The 17,427-nt window shown below is 46.5% G+C and overlaps 1 protein-coding gene across 4 annotated transcripts in view; it reads right to left on the bottom strand.

Annotated features, from left to right (window-relative positions):
* LOC147097718 (protein GPR108-like) overlaps window positions 1-17,427 on the bottom strand; it is a 47,573-nt gene that overhangs the window by 13,052 nt on the left and 17,094 nt on the right. For 2 of the 4 annotated variants that reach the window (XM_085971750.1, XM_085971753.1), the window contains exons 5-12: window positions 15,582-15,745; window positions 13,981-14,063; window positions 10,255-10,323; window positions 10,024-10,134; window positions 8,497-8,630; window positions 7,040-7,115; window positions 4,076-4,149; window positions 2,806-2,923 (exon numbers count right to left, since the gene is read on the bottom strand). In XM_085971750.1, coding sequence (XP_085827876.1) covers window positions 2,806-2,923; window positions 4,076-4,149; window positions 7,040-7,115; window positions 8,497-8,630; window positions 10,024-10,134; window positions 10,255-10,323; window positions 13,981-14,063; window positions 15,582-15,745 — 829 coding nt within the window. The remainder of the gene's footprint in view (window positions 1-2,805; window positions 2,924-4,075; window positions 4,150-7,039; window positions 7,116-8,496; window positions 8,631-10,023; window positions 10,135-10,254; window positions 10,324-13,980; window positions 14,064-15,581; window positions 15,746-17,427) is intronic. The other 2 variants (XM_085971751.1, XM_085971752.1) reach the window with 2 other exon arrangements.

Genomic DNA, 17,427 nt, shown 5'->3' with positions numbered 1-17,427 from the left:
TTCTTGCCATGGAAGGAGTTCAGCGAAGATTCACCAGGCTGATACCTGGGATGGCAGGAATGACGTATGAGGAGAGATTGGGTCGATTGGGCTTGTACTCGCTGGAGTTTAGAAGAATGAGAGGGGATCTCATTGAAACTTATAAAATTCTGGCAGGACTGGACAGACTAGATGCAGGGAGGATGTTCCCGATGGTCGGGGAATCCAGAACCAGGGGTCACAGTCTAAGGATAAGGGGTAGGCCTTTTAGGACAGAAATGAGGAGGAACTTCTTCACCCAGAGAGTGGTGAAGCTGTGGCATTCTCTACCACAGAAGGCAGTAGAGGCCAATTCATTAAATATATTCAAGAAGGAGTTGGATATATTTCTTAAGGCTAAAGGGATCAAGGGATATGGGGAGAAGGCAGGGACAGGGTACTGAATTTGGATGATCAGCCATGATCGCATTGAATGGCGGAGCAGGCTCGAGGGGCCGAATGGCCTACTCCTGCTCCTATCTTCTATGTTTTTATGTTTCTATAACAATCCTTGAGGTGCCCATTCTATATCACCCGAGGACATTTCTTTTTACAGCTACCCTATTTTGAGCCAATTGTTTTTACCCAACTTTATATTTTTAATCTGTTTTTTCTGGTCCATACCTCAGCCAATGATAGAGACATTGTGGAAAGAATCACATAATGCTCGATTTAGAAAGTGCTTTATCATGTTTGATTGTTACACTGGCAAATGAGAATCATTCTGCACCAGCAGACACCGGATGACTGGCCAGTTAACCTATGTTTTTGGTGGTGGTTAATGCAGCAATATTGGTCAGGGCACGCGGAGACCTCTCCGCTCTTTGGTGCAGTGGTGCTATGGGATTCTTAAAGTCCATCTGAATAGGCAGGCAGCACTGGGTTCAACGTCCTTCCCTTGGGGTATACAGGAGTGGAATCATAGAAATTTACAGCACAGAAGGAGGCTATTCGGCCCATCTTGTCCGTGCCGGCAAAGAGCTATCCACCCTAATCCCACTTTCAAGCACTTGGTCCGTAGCCCTGTAGGTTACAGCACTTCGAGTGCCTATCCAAGTACTTCTTAAATGTGGAGCACTTCTGAAACTCGTCATTTGGAGAAAAATCGCTGACACAAGCCCACCTTCGGACCATTCTGTTAGCACAGCAGCCCCGTCCCACCATTTTAAAGTCCCTCGCAAGATTCGAAGATGTTTTCAATTGTCTAACACTGCACAACAAATCATGGGGCAAAGCTCACTGCAATTCTAACCTTCGATCCGAACTGTACGAAGTGGGGTGAAGACCTGAACAGCAATGTTAGTGAACCGCCCACAAATGAGTAATGTCCGCAACCTTACCTGTCCCTCCCCACTGCCTCCAAAAGTACAAACTAAGGAGCATCACACGTACAGGAAACTCTCTTAACCGGCACCTAAATAGCCAGAAATCTCTGTTAACCAGCAAAATTCAGGAGTAGGTTCAGATAAGTTTTACTTCATATTAGTGGCAGTTCCTGGATCTGTGGCTGTGTAACTGGGGTTTGTGCACTTGTTGCTAAGTGTCTGTGGCCGGAGTTCCTGCACATGTTGCTAAGCAACAGGGAAGCCTGGATTTGTTGCTGTGTACGGAGCTCTCGTACCTTTCACCTACACCTCTCTGTAATCCGGACTTTTTGATAAACCGGCACCACGCCGGTCCCGTTGGTGCCGGATAATAAAGAGTTTCCTGTAGTATCATTACTGCTGCTCAGTCACCAGAACAGCACTTGAACAGCACGCCATTAATGCTGATTTTCTCTGCTCTAACTTGATCAGCTGAACATGTTTGCACAATTATTTTAAGAAGAGATCCACAGAGTTTCAGAATGTTAGTTTTAGTCCTGGACGCCAATGGATTGTTCCCCTAAAATGGTTCAAATCACTTGGAACCGATATCGTCTGTTCAGATCATTACCGAGTTCACCAGTTTACATTAAAAAGGCGGCGGCGTGTGCTTGGTGCAACACCGAGCGTGGTGCAGAGCATTACAGACCATTCGGTTCCTTGGTTTGATTCCCTGTGTTGAGTTAGTGGGCTCAGCAGTTTAGGTGCTATAGCTTGCTTCAGCGTCCTGGGCAGGCTGAGCTATTGAGCAGTGGGAAAAGATATGGCACCCACAATTCCTGCAGCGTCCCTCGATCCAGTGAGGCCCTGCTGGAAAGTGAACGCGGGCGGGCAAGAGCGGCATCATCTCCGAGGACAACAGCCCACTGAAACCTCAGAGTGCAGCTTACGAACGGCCGATCTGACAAGGTACCAGGGAGAGAGTGTCCAGATGACTGCGGAACTGGTACCCCAGCAAAAAATCAATGCCTCGGGGACGGGGAGATTGGAGAATAAAAATAATAAACAAATGCGAAACAATTTCCTTTGTGGCATTTAAAAATTCTAACACCCAAAATGTTTTCAAGGGTTAGGTCATGAATTAATTTTAAAATCATCTATATACTGACGTAAGAAAACTACTAGGCACTCGTTCTAAGCGTTAAACAAAGCTTTAATCAACTGTTTTACAACATGGAGGTCTAGTTGTGTCCTTCACTAGTTCCTGTTAAGAATGCCCTGCGCAAGCTGGGCCCGTGCCTGAGTATTTATACTCTCCCTGGACAGCGCCACCCGCAGGCCGCTCAGTATTATTTCATAAGTCTTTCTTTCATGAATGACAGATTCATGTCACGCACTACTGCAAAAATCATTGCAGTCTTCAAAAACCACACACATTTAAAAAACAGGAATCCCAGTTCCAACTTTTCTAATCCTTCCTTACCTGTAGAGGAATCACGATCATGAAGATCTTCTTGTCTTTGTCCGATAGGATGTATTTTACGAACGCCCACCCAGTGCCGATCAAAGCCAAAGTAATGAACAGCAAGGCACCTTTCAACCTGTGGGACAAGGTAGGACATGCAGCTTAAACTGTTAGTCACTTGAAGAGAAACATCCTCTTAAAAAGCAATTTGCCCATTGGTTTCAAGCTGGACCCAAGATATCCAATAGAAAAAATTTTTGCATTTAAAAAAAATTTGTTTCTGGGATGTGGGCGCCACTGGCAAGGCCAGCATTTACTGCCCGTCCCTAGTTGCCCTCGAGAAGGTGGTGGTGAGCCGCCGCCTTGAACCGCTGCAACCCGTGTGGTGAAGGCATACAGCACCTTTCACAACCTCAAACCGCTTTACAGCCAATGAAGTACTTTTGAAGTGGAGTCACTGTTGTAATGTAGGAAACACGGCAGCCAATTTGCACACAGCAAGCTCCCACAAACAGCAATGTGATAATGACCAGACCATCTGTTTTTAGATGTTGGTCGAGGGGTTTAGCCAGTACACTGGGGAGAACGCCCCTGCTCTTCTTCAAAATAGTGCCATGGGATCTTTTGCATATACAGGAAACTCTCGATTTACCGGCACCCAAACCACCGGAAATCTCGGTTAACCAGCAAAATTCAGGAGTAGGTTCAGTTAAGTTTTACTCCATATTAGTGGCCGTTCCTGGATCTGTGGCTGTGCAATCGGGGTTGCTGCACTTGTTGCTAAGCAACAGGGACGCTTGGTCTGTGGCCGGGGTTCCTGCAGCTGTTGCTAAGCAACAGGGAAGCCTGGATTTGTTGCTGTGTACGGGGCTCTCGTACCTTTTACTATACCTCTCTGTAATCCGGACTTTTTGATAAACCGGCACCACGCCGGTCCCGTCGGTGCCGGATAAAAAAGAGTTTCCTGTATGAGCGTGCAGACAGAGCCTCATTTTAACGTCTCATCCGAAAGACGGCACTTCCGACAGTGACGCACTCCCTCGGCACTGCACTGGGAGTGTCAGGCTAGATTTTTGAGCTCAAGTCTCTGGAGTGGGGCTTGAACCCACGACCTTCTGACTCACAGGCCGTGACTGACACAGCTAACTCTAGAGCAACGGTAGGAAGACAGAGAAACTCCAAGAGTTGCAGCATTCAAAGGTCCATCAATACCGGCTGAATGGGAGCCCAGAGCCCTACCACTAGTATCACCCCCACCCCTGTAATAAACATCCTAATATATACTTACAGATGGGTAATGTAGTACATCACAGCCCAACCTTCAATTGCTGATCCTTGAACAGCAATGAAATGGTAGTTTATCTGGAAATATATAAATGATTGTAAGGACTGCAAACATTTTATAGAATTAGAGATTAGATAGGCAAATATTAAAAGCTGAAATAAGAACAGAAAACGCTGGAAAAACTCAGCAGGCCAGGCAGCATCCGTGGAGAGAGAAACAGAGTTAACGTTTCAGGTCAAAGACCTTCCAGGGGCTGGGTGTGTTCCTATAATATGGCTGTGCTCAGGTCCATCATGTTGTCCTGTTTCTATTCCATCCATTATATCAAAAAAATAAAAACATTGAGTTGGAGCCAGTTTGATCTGTTAAAGAACAATCCTGCAGCACTTGGACCTCTCCTCGTCCCTCATCTGGGCATTTGTTAAGTATGTGTAAAAGTACAAAGAGAGTTGAGTCGGCTCCCTTTGTTTCATAGAAACATAGAAGATAGGAGCAGGAGTAGGCCATTCGGCCCTTCGAGCCTGCTCCGCCATTCAATGAGATCATGGCTGATCATCCAAATTCAGTAGCCTGTCCCTGCCTTCTCCCCATATCCCTTGATCCCTTTAGCCTTAAGAAATATATCCAACTCTTTCTTGAATATATTTAATGAACTGGCCTCCACCGCCCTCTGTGGCAGAGAATTCCACAGGTTCACCACTCTCTGGGTGAAGAAATTCCTCCTCATTTCAGTCCTAAATGTCCTACCCCTTACCCTTAGACTATGACCCCTGGTTCTGGACTCCCCAACCATCGGGAACATCCTTCCAGCATCTAGTCTGTCCAGGCCTGACAGAATTCTATAGGTTTCGATGAGATTCAGACTTCAAAACTACTGAACCTGCACCAAGTTCCTTCTCTGCCCAACTAGAAACCCTTTAAAGCCAACACCTGAAGACATTGCAGTCGCATCAGTCCGTAGTTACACGGTGTGCTGATGGAGCACAAAATACAGTCCTCCAATACTGCGCGCAACTTCCTCCCCATCCTTTACCATTGGATTCACGATATGCGCGCGCAGAAATACAGAGGCTGCCATTCCTGCTGGCTACATTGTGAGGAGTCAATAATACCACAAACAGGCCATCAAGTGTCACTTATTCAGAGTGATACCACTCAGTTATCAATCTATCTATGAAACAATATCTATCTCTATATCTCTAGTGCAGATCAGCTGGCAACACTGACAAGAGCCTACAGTCATACATGTTACCATCGTACAGCCACAAAACTTTTTTACATATATATCCAGAAATAGATAGTCCAATATTGTTAACACCAGTGCCCCAGTTTGTGGAAACAAGATGGATACCCGGCGTTAATGAGAGTGTTAAATTGTTATTGTTGTTCCTGGTTGTTCTGAATCATTCAATAAGATCATGGCTGATCTTCTACCTCAACTCCACTTTCCTGCACTATCCCTTGATTCCCTTAATATTCAAAAATCTATCGATCTGTCTTGAATATACTCAGATTCACCATCTTCTGAGTGAAGACATTTCTCCTCATCTCAGTCCTGAATGGCCAACTCCTTATTCTGAGACTGTGACCCCTGGTTCTAGACTCCCCAGCCAGGGGAAACATCCTCCCTGCATCTACCCTGTCAAGCCCTGTAAGAATCTTGTATGTTTCAATGAGATCACCTCTCATTCTTCTAAACTCTAGAGAATATAGGCCTAGTCTACTCAATCTGTCCTCATAGAACAATCCCTCCATCCCAGGAACCAGTCTGGCCAACCTTTGTTGCACTCCCTCTATGGCAAGTATATCCTTCCTTAGGTAAGGAGACCAAAACTATACACAATACTCCAGGTGTGGTCACACCAGGGCCCTATATAATTGCAGTAAGACGTCTTTACTCTTATACTCAAATCCTCTTGTAATAAAGGCCAACATACCATTTGCTTTCCTAATTGCTTGCTGTACCTGCATGTTAACTTTCAGTGATTCGTGTACAAGGACACCCAGGTCCCTCTGAACATCAACATTTCCCGATCTCTCACCATTTAAAAAAATTATTGTTAATAAAGTTGATCTGCACTGACCATGTACACTAATCACATTCAGAGAATCAATTCCAGAAAGAAGGCAGCCATGTTTCTATCCGCTGCCCTGCCCCTCCACACCCCGGCCCGACTGGCCTGCTGCGCTCCCAGGCCCAGCTGAATGCTCCCACACCTCCCCAGCTCCCAACCTTCAACTAGTGATCCTCGTTACTTGAAGTGATCTTCGGCCAAAGACTACTGCAAAGCAGGCAGCCATATTTTCACGCGCCTACTGTCATTTTTAAGTTGGCATGGTTTTTTTTTTGCCAAATTTTCTCGTCTCCTCAAGGGCCAAGCTACCATTTCATACCACCAGATATCTCACCCGAGTGGTCATTCTAGATATAAAAGCGTAGTTTGAGCGTCAGCGGGCTATTAAACTGAAGGCCGTCACACCCAAACCTGACCCCGACATCGACACTGCCAGCACCGGTCACTGGATGGCGATTGGGAGAGAGAACTTGAGCTCATTTATTGACACTCTTCCCCAGCTCAGGGAGCCAATTGCTGCAGCCTACTCTGGCCGACCTCAGCGAACTTTGGCCAAGACCGGCAGCTGCCGGCTGGTCTGCCTCAGTGCTACAGCTTGGGGCACTGCCTTTAAAACTAGGCCAGAGGCAATGTTCCCTCGAGTTTCCCCCCCCCGCCCTCGTGCGAGGTCCCTTTAAATTTTCTGACGTGGTATTTTTCCAGTGGAAACAGCTGGTGAGCCGGCCTGCGCGGGACCTCCCGATCGACGCGCGTCCGCCCGCCCGCGCACCTTAGCAGGAACATCGGCCAGCGGGAGAGTTGATCGAAGTACTTCGAGTGGGAACTGAAGGCAAGTTGCTGATTTAGAATAAGTGCCACTATAGTTTAGCTGCATCTATAGACTTATACTTACAGCATGGAACAGAATGGAGATGGACTTGGTGAATGCCAGTGCAGCCATCAGCCAGTGGATTTTAAATACACTGTACCTAAGGGAGACAGATATTATTAGGGTCCAGCAGTATTTTGCAACAACACTTAAAATTCAACCAGCAGTATGAAATGGAGATTGGGTATAGCTGACACAGAGAGGGAGCACGTACAAATTTCCCATTTGTTTTATTGAGCCTACACTGCAATGGGTATCTAACTGGAACACAAAATTCCTTTTGAAAACCACCACTGCATAAATATTCCTCGTTTTCTTTACACTTCAGTGGTTATGGGTGGGATAGCGTGCACTCTAATCTGCATGGAGCATTTTTTTTCGATAGATGTGTAGGGTTGCCACTTGCCTGCTTTTTTGGAGTGTGGTGACTGGAATTTTTTTTTTTTTTTTTTTTTTTAAAGACACAAACCTTGCTCCCGGCCCCACTAACTTGCATCTCAAGATACCGAAACATTGAATATTAACGTTAAGGTTTCATTAACAGCAGAGCACACATTCAAACTCAAAAGCCGCGATCCCATCCCTATCCTCCCCCTGCATCCCCGTTCAGTTTTGACATTATTAAATACTGGTGCAGTTGGCAGCAAGACCAAAGGAAACAGTTTTAAAAGTAAAGAAATAAAATAGTGGGCTCATTAGGTATTAATAAAAGGTTTCTCCCAAAGCGTGCAAAAGTTTTATAGGATTTTAACTTTAGACACCAGGTAGGTGGAGGGGGATCTTCCATCGCCGAGCCTACTGCCTGGTTTGATCTGAGATTGCACACTCTAAGACACAACATCTTTGTAGTGAACACAAATAAAATTGGTTCCATCATCATCATGCTAATGGATGCAAGGACTATCTTCGTGCCTCCCCAGCTCACTCCTGCCAATGATGGGGGGACGCATCCCCTGGCTGGGGAGGCTAGAACCAGGGGTCACAGTCTCAGAATAAGGGGTCGGCCATTTCGGACGGAGATGAGGAGGAATTTCTTCACTCGGAGGGTGGTGAATCTTTGGAATTCTCTACCCCAGAGGGCTGTGGATGCTCAGTCATCGAGCATATTCAAGACAGAGATAAATATTTTGGATACTAAGGGAATCAAGGGATACGGGGATGGTGCGGGAAAGTGGAGATGAGGTAGAAGATTAGCCGTGATCTTACTGAATGGCGGAGCAGGCTCGAGGGGCCGAATGGCCTACTCCTGCTCCTATTTCTTATGTTCTTATGATGCAAACGCGCGCGCACACATCCTGCAAATGAGCTTTTATTCAGCTGCCCGACAGCCACCTGTTTTACTATATAATGGGTCATGCCTTTGAGAACATGTTCACTTTGTTAAATGTTTTGCTCAGTGGCAATCTACCACACACCAATTAGTGACTCGCGCACATGTTCTGTAAAAGCAGTTTAAACATCGGGCACTGAAGGAGCTTTACCTGTGCTTTAGAAGTAGGTAAACCCAGAGCAAGGCTGCAGCGAAGAAAAACCCAGACATAACCAAGTACAGCAGAGGCAGCGGGATTTCACCAGCAGAAAGATAGTTCTGAGGATTTCGTGCCATTATCTCAATCTAAGAAGAAATGTTTAAAATATAAAAAAGAGTTGACATCTGGTCAGTGTACAGGTCAGCTGTGGCTCAGTTGGTAGCACTCTCTCGCCTTTGAGTCAGAAGGTCGTGGGTTCAAGTCCCACTCCAGGGACTTGAGCACATAAATCTAGGCTGACACGCCCAGTGCAGCGCTGAGGGAGTGCTGCACTGTCGGAGGTGCCGTCTTTTGGATGAGACGTTAAACCGAGGCCCCGTCTGCTCTCTCAGGTGGACGTAAAAGATCCCATGGCATTATTTCAGAGAAGAGCAGGGGAGTTATCCCGATATCCTGGGCCAATATTTATCCCTCAATCAACATAACAAAAACAGATTATCTGGTCATCATCACATTGCTGTTTGTGGGAGCTTGCTGTGAGCAAATTGGCTGCCACGTTTCCCACATTACAACAGTGACTCCACTTCAAAAAGTACTTCATTGACTGTGAAGTGCTTTGAGATGTCCGGTGGTCGTGAAAGGCGCTATATAAATGTAAGTCTTTCTTTCTTTAAGTATGAGGTTAAAAACAGCAAACGCAACCCCTTGTTAATGTGCTGCCCGTGTGGAACCAAACAGGAACAGAACAGATTTGATCCTTTTATGAAGTTGCATAGAATTAACAGCCCAGAAACAGGCCATTCGGCCCAACTGGTCCGTGCCGGTGTTCATGTTCCACACGAGCCTCCTCCCACCCCTACAGCTTCCAGTCACCTGTCCCAATACCTCCTCCTGTGCTTTGGTGTCAAATTTCATCTGATAACACCCCTGCGAAGTGCCTTTGGGACGTTTTACTATGTTGACGGCGCTATATAATTGCAGGTTGTTGTTGTTATAGAACGCCTGAAATTGGGACGTCACGCGCTGGCCAAAATCCAAATAAAAAAAAAAAAATCTACAATAAACAAGTTAAAATGTTGGAAATATTATGGTCTGGCAGTAGTTTGTAACAACAACTAAAAGTCAACCAAATAAAAGTGAGATGAGGGAAAGGTGGTGGTTGTCACAGGGAGGGGGACATGCATATGTTTTCATGAACACACACATAGCTGCAGTTTATACAAATTGGGGGAAAGAAAGCACCAAGGGTCGAGGGGGGGAAAAAAAATGATCTTCTCCACAGGAAGCCGTGGTGGGATAAGGGGGAAGAGATAAGGATTGGGGGGGGGGGGGGGGCGATAGGAAGAGCAGGAGGCCAGTCAGCCCCTCGAGCCTGCTCCGCCACTCAATGAGATCATAGCTGGTCTGGATCTTAACTCCATCTACCCGCCCTGGCTCTGATCAAAAGCTTTGGAAAGCTGCAAACTTCATCGTGATTAGGGTGGAAAGAAATTCTCCCAATTCCACCCCCCTTCCCCGCCTCTTGGTAAATGCACTTACTGTCATGTCAAATGCAACCGGACTTTTTTTCCCTATAGCTGCCTTGTAGCAGTTGTGGAAGCTGAGAGTATAAAGCCCTTCCTCTGCTGGAGATACGATCTTTACAAAGAACTGCAAGGAGAGAGGGGGGGGGGGGGGGGAAAAAAAGACTTAAATAATTGTAATAAAGATCAATACTTTTCACAAAGGGGCAATTAATAGCACAAGTTTGGAGAATAAAAAGATTCTTACATAGAAGATGTAGGAGTCATTCACTTTACTCAGAGTAAAAACCTCTTCAGTCTTTTCTGCTTTCGCCTGCTGGGAAAATAAGTTCACCACCAGTTATTGGAGAACACCGGCGGAGCATCCAAACTGCTAACAGGACCATCACTCACAGGCGGCAATTGAAGCAAAAGGGAGGCTGCGCTAGCTCCAGCAGCATCACGCCTGACTCGGAAATACCCAAGACCTTAAAGTGCAGAACAGGAATATATTCCATTCAGTCAGCTTTAGCAATTTGCACCTGCTAAGAATGGAATAAAAACTGATTGGTCTGGTCATCACCACATGGCGGTTTGTGGGATCTTGCTGTGCGCAAATTAGAACATAGAACATAAAAACATAGGAGCAGGAGTAGGCCATTCGGCCCCTCGAGCCTGCTCCGCCATTCAATGAGATCATGGCTGATCATCCAACCTCAGTACCCTGTCCCTGCCTTCTCCCCAAATCCCTTGATCCACTTAGCCTTAAGAAATATATCTAACTCCTTCTTGAATATTTTAATGAATTGGCCTCAACTGCCTTCTGTGGTAGAGAATTCCACAGGTTCACCACTCTCTGGGTGAAGAAATTCCTCCTCATCTCAGTCCTAAATGGCTTACCCCTTATCTTTAGACTGTGACCCCTGGCTCTGGACTCCCCCCGCCATCGGGAACATCCTTCCTGCATCTAGTCCTGTTAGAATTTTATAAGTTTCAATGAGATCCCCTCTCATTCTTCTAAACTCCAGCGAATATAAGCCCAACCGACCCAATCTCTCCTCATACGTCATTCCTGCCATCCCAGGTATCAGTCTAGTGAATCTTCGCTGCACTCCCTCCATGGCAAGAACATCCTTCCTCAGAACGCTTGAAAGTTGCAAGAGAGAGGGGAGTGATCCTGCGATTTCTCAAGCAAGGGTATGGGGAAAGAGCAGGGGCTGGGACTAATTGGACAGGTCTTTCAAAAGAGCCAGCACATGCACGATGGGCCGAATGGCCTCCTTCTGTGCCGTGTCCCTCGACGATTCGAAGGAAATACCACCACATCTATCCAGCTGAGCATGTACACCCGACTCAAAACATCTCGCGTTCTACCACCCTGACCCCATTTTCAAGGGAAGCCCCCCAATAAACCGCGGTTTGTTTACAGGATTAAGGTGCGTGGGGCCGCCCGAGTGCAGCTTCCCCTCTCGAATTACAGGTCTCTGGAGCTCCAGTCCATACCGCCGAGTATTACAGCAAAAACATCAGGCACACCAAACAGGTTCTTGGCTGTCCCCAAATCCGCGGAGACAAAAAAAAACTTCTAACAAGTGAAGCCAAGCCCTCTCTGGCCGGCAGAACCATATATTTAAAAAAAATCAACAGAATTGCCTCCAATGTTTTTGGGAGACACTTAAAAGTTTCCCATTCATGGGAAGCGACAGAGAGTTTCAAGACTTTAAAAGTTTTTTTTAAACAAAAAAGTGTGATTTGGAAAAGCTCCAATATTAATGGGGATTTTTTTTTTTTTTTTTTAAAAACAGCATTTTTTTTTGGACTGGGATGGGTAATCTGCGACAGCGGCAGACATCAAGGGCTGGAGGGACTCCCCGAAAAAGTGTCACTTGGACAAGTCTGGAAACTCGAAACTTAGGAGAGTAAATTCTTCAAAAAATAATAATTCCCAGCAAATCCTTGCTATCTGGCAAGGAGGGGCTGAAATAGTGTCCCCTTTACTACAACAACACACATAAAGGGGGAGGGAAAAGGAAAAAAAAAAGTTCTGCTACAACTTAAAACTTAAGAAACTAATTGGGATTAAACTAACTTTTAAAAAAACTTTCTTGGGTCCTTCCTCCAGGAGAAAATTTGCGACACTCACTTTCTTAATCCCCCCCAATACAACACAACAGGAAACTCGCCATCTCCCTTCCCATCAACATTCCCAGGGCATCTTATTTCTTAACTTTTTTGAAACAGCACTCACTTGGCTGCCCCATTTCCTACATTACTTCAGAAAGTACTTTGCTGGCTGAGGTGCGCTTCGAGATGTCCTGAAAGGTGCTGTATAAATGCAAGTTCTTTCTTTGCCTCCTCATCTAGTCTTTCTAGGACTGAGATGAGGAGGAATTTCTTCACCCAGAGTGGTGAACCTGTGGAATTCTCTACCACAGAAAGCAGTTGAGGCCAATTCATTAAATATATTCAAGAAGGAGTTAGATATATTTCTTAAGGCTAAAGGGATCAAGGGATGTGGGGAGAACACAGGGACAGGGTACTGAATTTGGATGATCAGCCATGATCTCATTAAATGGCGGAACAGGCTCGAGGGGCCGAATGGCCTACTCCTGCTCCTATCTTCCATGTTTCTATTCCACCCCCCTGCCCCCCACAAAACCCCCATCACCATACTTTTCCCAGTGGCAACTCCCAATACTCTTCCTTTTGTTCCCAGCTCCCAGGCTCTCCCGCCCAATAACAATCAAGTGCACCCATTTACAGTTTCCACACAATGAATCAAAGAATTCAAGCCTGAATGTCAGCCCTGGCTCAGTGGGTAGCACACTCTCCTCGGAGTCAGAAGGTTGTGGGTTCAAATTCCACTCCAGGGGCTCGAGAACATAAATCTAAGCTGACACACCCAGTGCGGTGCTGAGGGAGCGCTGCACTGTCAGAGGTGCCGCCTTTCGGATGAGACGTTAAACCGAGGCCCCCGTCTGCTCTCTCAGGTGGACGTAAAAGATCCCATGGTCACTATTTCGGAGAAGAGCAGGGGGAGTTATCCCCGGTGTCCTGGCCAATATTTATCCCTCAATCAACATAACAAAAAGAGTTCGATAGCAAAATACTGCAGATGCTGGAAATCCGAAATAACAACAGAAAATGCTGGAAAAACTCAGCAGGTCAGGCAACATCCGTGGAGAGAAATTTGAGTTGACGTTTCGGGTCGAAACCCTTCTTCAAAACTGGAAAATAAATAAAATAGATCGAAGGCAGGGCTGCGATCGAATACCTTTTATTGTCTCTATTACTTCTTTTGTTCGATCACAGCCCTGCCTTCAATCTATTTTCTTTTCTTTCCAGTTTTGAAGAAGGGTTCGACCCGAAACGTCAACTCAAATTTCGCTCCACGGATGTTGCCTGACCTGCTGAGTTTTTCCAGCAATTTCTGTTGTTATAACAAAGAGAGTTTATCTGGGGCATTATCACATTGCTGTTTGTGGGAGCTTGCTGTGCGCAAATTGGCTGCCGCCTTTCCCACATTACAACAGTGACCACACTTCAAAAAAGTGCTTAATTGGCTGTAAAGCACTTTGAGATGTCCGGTGGTTGTGAAAGGCACTGTATAAATCCAAGTCTTTTTTTTGAATACATCACCAAGGCCTTAATAACATTAATCTGACTTATTCGATCACAATAAAATCAGGAGCCCCAATGCTATACTGTATGTTACAATGGGATAGAGCAGTATATTCGCAGACACACTGCGAGCAATGGTTAGAAAAAGTGATTTCACTGGCCTGATTTCACCCTACGAACGTCAGGGCCACCATTTTGAACACTCGTGTCTAGCTACTTCTTCCTGTTTGCTACATGCTACAGCACCACGGTAACCATGCCTATCCCATCATGCATTTGTTCTACCACACGGTAACCGGTTTTTCTCTTGTGAAGTGCAATTTTGCCCCGCGCATCCGATTCCAATGGTCGTGGCAATACGGCACAGACCAACCTCTTTAATGGGCTCCACTTTTCCTTTGGCCGGGTCTTTGCTCTGACTTTGAGGAGCATCTCTTTTCTTTCTGGTCTTTGGATCTAATGAAACAGAATTCCAACGTGAAAGTACATGCCTCACAAAACTTCACTTGCATTGGTGAAAACAGCTGGGCCGAGTCTGACCAGCAACTTTGGTCGCACGACACAATATGACCAACTGAGGGAAAAGCTAATCAGCAACCTCCAACAGCTCCTCCCAGTCTGTGAATGCACAATGTCATACATTAGATCGGTCCCAGTTTCAATCCCTGGTCGGTGTGGAGTTAACCGATCCCCCACCAAAAACGTGGTGGTGGGGGTGCTACAATTTGCCACAGTAACACCAGACTTCACAACAGCTGAGCGAGTTAGCTTTTTTTTTTTACATTCGATTATGGGATCTGGGCGTTGCTGGCAAGGCCAGCATTTATTGCCCATCCCTAATTGCCCCTTGAGGTGGTGGTGGTGAGCCACCTCCTTGAACCGCTGCAGTCCGTGTGGTGAAGGTGCTCCCACAGTGCTGTTAGGGAGGGAGTTCCAGGATTTTGACCCAGCGACGATGAAGGAACGGCCGATGTACTTCTTAGTCAGGATGGTGTGTGGCTTGGAGGTGGTGGTGCTCCCATGCACCTGCTGCCCTTGTCCTTCTAGGTGGAAGAGGTCGCGGGTTTGGGAGGTGCTGCCGAAGAAGCCTTGGCGAGTTGCTGCAGTGCATCTTGTAGATGGTCCACACTGCAGCCACGGTGCGCCGGAGGTGGAGGGAGTGAATGTTTAAGGTGGTGGATGGGGTGCTGATCATGCAGGCTGCTTTGTCCTGGATGGTGTCGAGCTCCTTGTGCGTTGTTGGAGCTGCACTCATCCAGGCAAATGGAGAGTATTCCATCACACTCCTGACTTGTGCCTTGTAGATGGTGGGAAGGCTTTGGGGAGTCAGGAGGTGAGACACTCGCCGCAGAATACCCAGCCTCTGACCTGCTCTTGTTGCCACAGTATTTATGTGGCCGGTCCAGTTAAGTTTCCGGTCAATGGTGACCCCCAGGATGTTGATGGTGGGGGATTCGGCGATGGTAATGCCGTTGAATGCCGCGGGGAGGTGGTTGTATCTGCTTTTAACCAACCGAGGAATTCCCAAGCATGTGTGTGCCAGAATATAGCACCAAATCAAGATCGGACAACTACGGTACAACGACGTGCCCTTGTTGGAAATAATGGCATCTTCAACTCCCAATGCTGCATGTTATTTCTCATTTTGTCAACGGGGTGGCTGCTGGAATAGACTCGGTATTGCCTCGCCAGTGGCGGGGGCAAGTCAGATGCATTGAACTCTTTACAAAGGTGGTCCTGTTTAATTGCAATGTAACTATCAGCAGTCGGAGCTCCACGTTCCAAATCGGAGTTAAAAAAAAACCTTCTCAAGTTTCCCCCAATACATACAACACTGCTTCGAAAGAAACCGCCACACGCCCCAAACAGAAGTAAGAGAGGAGAGAACATCTTAAAATCAGAGCTCTTCTGAACAGTTTGATTTCTGGCAAGAGCGTATTGGGAAATAGAGGAGATGTAAATATAGCTCATTACCAGATTTACCCTTTTCCTTCTGGTCACCTCCTTGTGGCACTTTGTCCTTTGGCTGGTCGCCATCTTTCTTCACGTTTGCTGCAACCTTGGTTTCAGAATTCTTTCTATCATCCGGCCCTGATATCGACAGTTTTTTTTGTTGACCCAATTTCTTCATAAAAACCCTGTTGACACATGATTTCAATATTTAGTTTCAACTCGGCATGGAGCCCGTACCATTTTCGTGTCTGGGCCTAATGCAAAATTTAAATCGGCGAGCTGCCTGCATGAAAAGCACTTCCTGTAGGGAGCTTGCCAATTGGGAGGATGGGAAATCCAACAGGATTGCAACATCCTAAAGGGGAGGTGCTTTTTTCGGTATATGGATACAGACGGCAATATTGTGGAGTAGCTTTGACCAGTGCCCCACAATTCAGTAGTGGAGATGCTCACTGACCAGCAGGCTGTTGGGGGCATTTTCCTTTTTCTGTTGAGCTCGCGCTCTCACACACTCACGTAGTCACTCGGTATGACACCCTCGAGGTGTATGGTGCTGCCACTCATCTGCAATTGCTTACTCTTTGCCAGTACGTCCTAATCCTTCTCCCCTTTTTCTCTGTCCATCAGATGACTCGGGCCTTGCACTCAAAAAGACAGAAGGGAGAACCCCTCCAGAAGATACATTACTTGCTCTTGCCCTTCCAAACACCCAGCACAGAAATTGGCACCCTGTGTGGTATAGATGGTGAGTTACATAGAACATACAGCTCAGAAACAGGCCATTTGGTCCAACTCGTCTGTGCTGGTGTTTATACTCCACACCAGTCTCCTCCCATTCCACCTACCTCATCTCAGCAATTCAGCACATCTTTTGATTCCCTTTTCTCTCAAGTAATTGCCTAATTTCCTTTTTGAAAGCATCTAAGCTCTCAACCACTTCCTGTGGTAGCGAGCTCCACATTCTAACCATTCTCTGAGTAAAGACATTTCTCCTCAGATGGTTGGAAGGCAGAAAGCAAAGGATGGGGGTCAAAGGAAATTCTTTGGACTGGAAAGATATGGTGAAGGGTGTTCCAGATCTGTGAATCATAACCTTCGTTAACTTCTCCATCCACAGTCCCAAAGTCCACCTCTTCCGTTAAAACATGGGAAAAGTACTCAAGTATTTCTACTATTCCCTCACTCTGCAACAAGCTTGCCTCTTTCATCTCTCAGCAACTCTACCCCTGCCTTGACTACTGAAGCCCAGCAAGTCTTTTTTAAATCTCTCTATAATTTGCTTTTTTTCCCTCCCCGCGAAGTACCTTTGCCCTTGACTAATGATACTGTGGTCACTGCTTCCCAAATGGTCTCCTACATCTAGGTTGCCTACTTGCACTGCTTCATTACCTAGAATAGAATCATAGAATGGTTACAGCACAGAAGGAGGCCATTCGGCCCGTCGAGCCCGTGCCGGCTCTCTGCAAGAGCACTTCAGCCAGTCCCGCTCCCCCGCCCTTTCCCCGTAGCCCTGCAAATGTTCTCCCCTCGGGAACTTATCCAACTCCCTTTTGAAAGCCACGATTGAGTCTGCCTCCACCACCCTTTCAGGCAGTGAATTCCAGATCCTAACCACTCGCTGCGTAAAAAAGTTTGTCCTCGTGTCGCCTTTGGTTCTTTTGCCAATCACCTTAAATCTGCGTCCACTGGTTCTCGACCCTTCTGCCAATGGGAACAGTTTCTCTCTATCTATTCTGTCCAGACCCCTCATGATTTTGAACACCTCGATCAAATCTCCTCTCAACCTTCTCTGCGCTGAGAACAACCCCAGCCAGAATCAAGTAGCACTTCCTTCCTTGTTGGGAGTAGCAGCATATTGACTGAGAAG

This window comes from Somniosus microcephalus, chromosome 31, assembly GCF_052327205.1.
Source record: "Somniosus microcephalus isolate GS21.2 chromosome 31, FLI_Smic_1.0, whole genome shotgun sequence".
NCBI lineage: Eukaryota > Metazoa > Chordata > Chondrichthyes > Squaliformes > Somniosidae > Somniosus > Somniosus microcephalus.
The sequence above is the reverse complement of the archived record's forward strand: the minus strand, read 5'-3'. Positions and strand labels throughout refer to the sequence as shown.